This window comes from Chiloscyllium plagiosum, chromosome 13 (genome assembly GCF_004010195.1).
Source record: "Chiloscyllium plagiosum isolate BGI_BamShark_2017 chromosome 13, ASM401019v2, whole genome shotgun sequence".
NCBI classification, from domain to species: domain Eukaryota; kingdom Metazoa; phylum Chordata; class Chondrichthyes; order Orectolobiformes; family Hemiscylliidae; genus Chiloscyllium; species Chiloscyllium plagiosum.
In genome coordinates, this window is record NC_057722.1 from 10589144 (window position 1) to 10594442 (window position 5299).

Sequence of the window (5299 nt, forward strand, 5' to 3'; positions counted from 1 at the left end):
CCCACAACCCCCCCTCCCATTTATCTCTCCACCCTTGAGGCTCCCAGTCTCATTCCTGCTGATGGGCTCCTGCCCGAAACGTTGATTTTCCTGCTCCTCGGATGCTGCCTGACCTGCTGTGCCTTTCCAGCAACACACTCTTAGTTCTGTATCTGTCAGTCTACAACTACCACTCACTCATTATTGTGGGTGTGAATTCAAAGGTCGAAACTGCTAGTGGAATTACTGTCATGCCCAATGTGGAATTACTGTCATGCCCCATGTCAGCTCTCTGCAACAGCAACTCAGCTGGACATTCTCTCCCTCACCCACCTCTTTTCCCTGTAATTATCTCTCTTCAGGTATTTGTCTAATTCACTTCTGAAATCTAGATTGAATCTACTCCATTACTCAGGCAGATCATTTCATATTGTAACCACAATCTGCACACCAAACCTTTATCCTTCTTTCACCTCCTGCTCTTTTGTTATTCAGTTTATATCTGTATTCTCCAGCTCTCAAACTTTCCAGCAATTTGTACAAGTTCTCCCTGTCTGTCTATGTGAGTACCTCATAATTTTGATTACCTCTGTCAAATCCCCTCTCAATCTTTATTATTATGATTCCCCACAGCGTGGAAACAGGCCCTTCAGCCCAACTAGTCCACACCCACCCTCCGAAGAGTAACCCACCCAGACCTATTCCTTCTGACTAATGCATCTAACACTATGGGAAATTTAGCACGGCCAATTCACCTGACCTGCACATCTTTGGACTGTAGGACGAAACCCACGCAGACACGGGGAGAACGTGCAAACTCCACAAGCCTGAGGCTGGAATTGAACCTTGGACCCTGGTGCTGTGAGGCAGCAGTGCTAACCACTAGGCCACCACGCCACCCCAAAATAGGAGAGGATGGTTTCGATCCATCGACCTCTGGATTATGGGCCCACCACACTCCCGCTGCGCCACTCCGCTCCCACAATACTACCACTCGGCCATCACATTTTCTCAACTTTAATGACAATAACCCCAACCTCTTCATTCCTCTCTGAATCCTTCCCCTCCATTCTAAAATCTGAAGCTTAAAGTTTAACACAAATGCTGCGACCTTTGCTGAACCAGCGTTCATTAAAGACTCAGCGTCGAGAGTGGGGTGCCGGAAGAGCACAACACCCCACTCTCGACGCTGACCTCCAGCATCTGCAGTCCTCATAAAGATTCACCATTGTTTGTCTACTTCTTCACTGTAATAAAAATTTTCAAAACAAAGATTTACAGGTCTGTGCTAGATTAAGGCTTTTTTTAAGATTTAGCAAAGAGGGGAAACACAGTCACAATTCAGATCCCTCTGACCGATAAGGCAGAAAGGGCTTAAAGGCCTAAACAGTTGTCCGGTTTCCATGTCTTTCAAAGGTGGGAACTGCTTATGGTACGCTAACCATTGAGCAAGATGTTTCTCCAGCATTTTTAAAAATAGCAATTGAAAGTTAATGGCGTCCCTCTGAAGCTCATGTTCAGGTGAATCCCCTTATGGCCAGGCCCTTTCATTCCCTTGTAATCTCCTTCAGCTATTGAGCATTTTGCACTCTTCCAGCTTCTGCCCTGGAGTTTCCTCCCTAGCTGCATCTGCCTCCCAACGTTACTCCCCCCTCTAGAACTCTGTTGAAATCTGATCTCTCGACTAAACTTCCTGGTTTGATTTAGTGTATAATTTTTAATTCTGGGGCCCTCGTGAAGTCCCCTGTTCTGGCTGCCTTCATTCCTGGTGCTGGATAAGCACAAACGTGTTCACTGTTTCTACATTGCCCCTATCATGCAGTTCATTCCAAGTTTAAAGGATACTCAGTTACACTAATAAGTCTGTGAAAAAGGAAAGGAGCCGTCCCATTTCCTTTTATTCGGAGATTCCAGGTTCCCAGTGCACGAAAGTTTATCTTATGCAGCCCATGACAGTGAACTGAAGTAGGGTGCTCCACTCATATTTACCAGGACGTTCGCAGGTGTAGAGCGCTTCCATCGCTGTGACGTACTCTTCGCCCAGTTGTTGGATGAAACTTGTGGTGGGCACTTCAATCAGACATTGAGTATCCTCCCAAAACAGGAGACCCCTGGCATGAAACTTGCTCGAACTGAACATTGCAAACTGGTCCTCCTCAGACCCACCGCGGCCATGTTTGAGCTGCATTGAGAAACCACCGATTACTGATGGAATAAATATACTCTCATGGTCTGTACATGAACTGGCTTTTATTATCAGGACATGTAGTGATGGACATCGATATCTGTCATGTGCTCAATTAGCCTTGAGAGATCCAAACAGTAGGTCACACTCACCTTGACGGGTTTGACCAGACACTGAGCATGGTCGCTCAGTGGTTAGCACTGCTACTTCACAGCATTAGGGACCTGGGTTTGACTCCAGCCTCCAGTGACTGTCTGTGTGGAGTTTGCGCATTGTCCCTATGTCTGCGTAAGTTTTGTCTCACAGTCCAAGTTGTGCAAGTGAGGTGGATTGGCGATGCTAAATTGCCCATAGTGTCTAGGGATGTACGGATTAGGTGGATTAGCCAGAGGATATGCAGGGTTACGGGGATAGAGTAGGCCAGGGTCTGGGATCCTCTTCAGAAGGTTGATGTGGACCTGATGAGCAAAATGGCCTGTTTTCACACTGAAGGGATTTCATACTCAGCAATTCTCTCCAATTTTCAAATTTGTCTCTTCTTGAGTTTGGAGAATGGATATTTTTGGGAGGGGACAGTGGTGTGGTAGTGGTGATGTCTTTGGACTCTTGCCTGAGGTTCTGGGATGCGGGTTTGAATCTTACCCGCAAGATGGTGAAATTTTAATCCAATAAATAGCTGGAATGAAAAGCTGGCCTAATGGCAACCATTGTTGGTTGTTGTAAAAGCCCATCTGGTTCACATGTCTTATAGGGAAGGAAATCTTCCATCCTCACTGGGTCTGGTGTACATATGATTCTGGACTCACAGTAATGTAATCAACTCTCAACTGGCCTCTGGATAATTAGGGATGGGCAATAAATGGCAACCTAGCCAAAGATGCCCACATCCCATGAATGAATGAATTAAGTAATGGCATGTGTTTGATCTGAAAACATTCCACTGAAATTGAGAGTTCCAGATGAATTGTTGGCTAGAGTTGGTGGGGGTTATAGCAGGTCAGTTACAGCAGCTACAGCACAGAATGGAAGTAGAGTAAAGCTCCCTCTAAACAGTTCAATCTCAAAGTGCACCAATCTGAAATGTTTGGAAGCGAGCTCAAACCAAAGCCTAAAGACTGTGACTGCTTGTATTCAATTGGTAAAAGCCTGAATGAGAGGTGAGCAGTGCTGGGATTAGAGTGCATTATCTCCACCTACAACTCCATTTTAACTCAATTCTTCCTTTTCTTCCAACCCTCTCTCCAATTTTTGTATTTGTCTGTGTTAATTATTTGTCCAACAGACTAAGTGATTTGGTAGTGAGTTGTATAAAAAGAAGCCCCAAACATTTAGCCAAGCTCAAATACTCACTTGTTGGTCTTTTAAAAACTGCAGCACTTGATCCCTTTTCTCTGCACGGGATGCAACTGTCTGAGCTGGTACTTGTGCCAAGTGACACGTCTTAAAATCTGTTACTGGAGCCTGAGTGCCATTGAGGCACAGCAGCTTAAAGTCACTGGAGTTGAGACCTGCAGCCCACTCCTCTTGTGAATTACCTTGAAAGTGAAACATCAATTGGTTTAGAATACACAGAGCAGTGACACACAGATTCAAAACCTTACCTACAGAGCAACTAACCTCAAAATAATCCAGCTGAATTACCTTGAAAGTGAAACATCAATTGGTTTAGAATACACAGAGCAGTGGCACACAGATTCAAAACCTTACCTACAGAGCAACTGACCTCAAAATAATCCAGTTGTAGAGATGTACAGCATGGAAACAGACCCTTTGGACCAACTCATCCATATCGAGCAGCTATCCTAATCTAATCTAGTTCCATTTGCCAGCATTTGGCCCATATCCCTCTAAATCATTCCTATTCAGATGGCTTTTAAATGTTGTCATCGTAGCAGCTTCCACCACTCCCTTCAGCAGCTCATTCCATACATGCACCACCCTTTGCTTGAAAATGTTGCCCCTCAGATCCCTTTTATATCTTTCTCCTCTCACCTTAACCCTATGCCCTCTGGTTTGGGACTCTCCCACCCGGGGAAAAGACCTTATCTATTTACTCTATCCATGATTTCATAAACTTCTATAAGGTTACCCCTCAGCCTCTGAAGCTCCAGGGTAAGAGCCCCAGCCTATTTAATCTCTCCCTATAGTTCAAACCCTCGAACCCTGGCAACATAGTCAAAATTTTTTCCTGAACCCTTTCAAGTTTCACAACATCCTTCCTATAGGAGGGAGACTGAAATTGCACACAATACTCTAAAAGTGGCTGAACCAATGTCCTGTACAGGCATAACATGACTTCCCAACTCCTATACTCAATGCACTGGTCAATAAAGGAAAGCATACCAAAAGCCTTCTTCACTACCCTATCTACCTGCGACTGTACTTTCAAAGAACTATGAACCTACACTCCAAGGTTCAGCAACACTTCCTAGGACCTTACCATTAAGTGTATAGGCCCTGCTCTGATTTGCCTTTCCAAAATGCAGCACTTCACATTTATCTAAATTAAACTCTATCTGCCACTCCTCAGCCCATTGGCCCATCTGATCAAGATCCTGTTGTAATCTGAGGTAACGTTCTTCGCTGTCCACTACACCTCCAATTTTGGTGTCATCTGCAAACTTACTAACCATACCTCCTATGTTCACATCCAAAACATTTATATAAATGACAAAAAGTAGTGGACTCAGCACCGATCCCTATGGCACTCCACTGGTCACAGGCCTCCTGTCTGAAAAGCAACCCTCCACCACCACCCTCTGTCTTCTACCTGTCACATCACATCACACCTTGATTCTTTTCTTGCCATCACATGAAACAGAACCACTCAGGAAAGAGTGCCCAGAGTGTTCCATTGTTTTATGTGAATCTATTTACCAACACACTGACTGTGTTTGATTGGTCATGCCTAGGCACAGAATCATAGGAAAGTAGAAAAAGTTGGAATCTAGAACTGTAACATGGAGTGGACATTTGAAAAGTGATTAAGCCGATTACATACTTAGGAAATATCACCACCTCTGTATAGACCAATGTGTTTCAGTCATAGAAATCTGCAATACAGAAACACAGGCGGCACGGCGGCACAGTGGTTAGCACTGCTGCCTCACAGCGCCAGAGACCCGGGTTCAATTC

The 5299-nt window shown here is 44.8% G+C and overlaps 1 protein-coding gene across 1 annotated transcript in view; it reads right to left on the bottom strand.

The window, feature by feature from the left end:
• The window catches only part of LOC122555751 (serotransferrin-A-like), a 19824-nt gene that overhangs the window by 621 nt on the left and 13904 nt on the right, over positions 1 to 5299 (bottom strand). The window contains exons 8-9 of the mRNA XM_043701834.1: positions 3515 to 3699; positions 1969 to 2161 (exon numbers count right to left, since the gene is read on the bottom strand). Coding sequence (XP_043557769.1) covers positions 1969 to 2161; positions 3515 to 3699 — 378 coding nt within the window. The remainder of the gene's footprint in view (positions 1 to 1968; positions 2162 to 3514; positions 3700 to 5299) is intronic.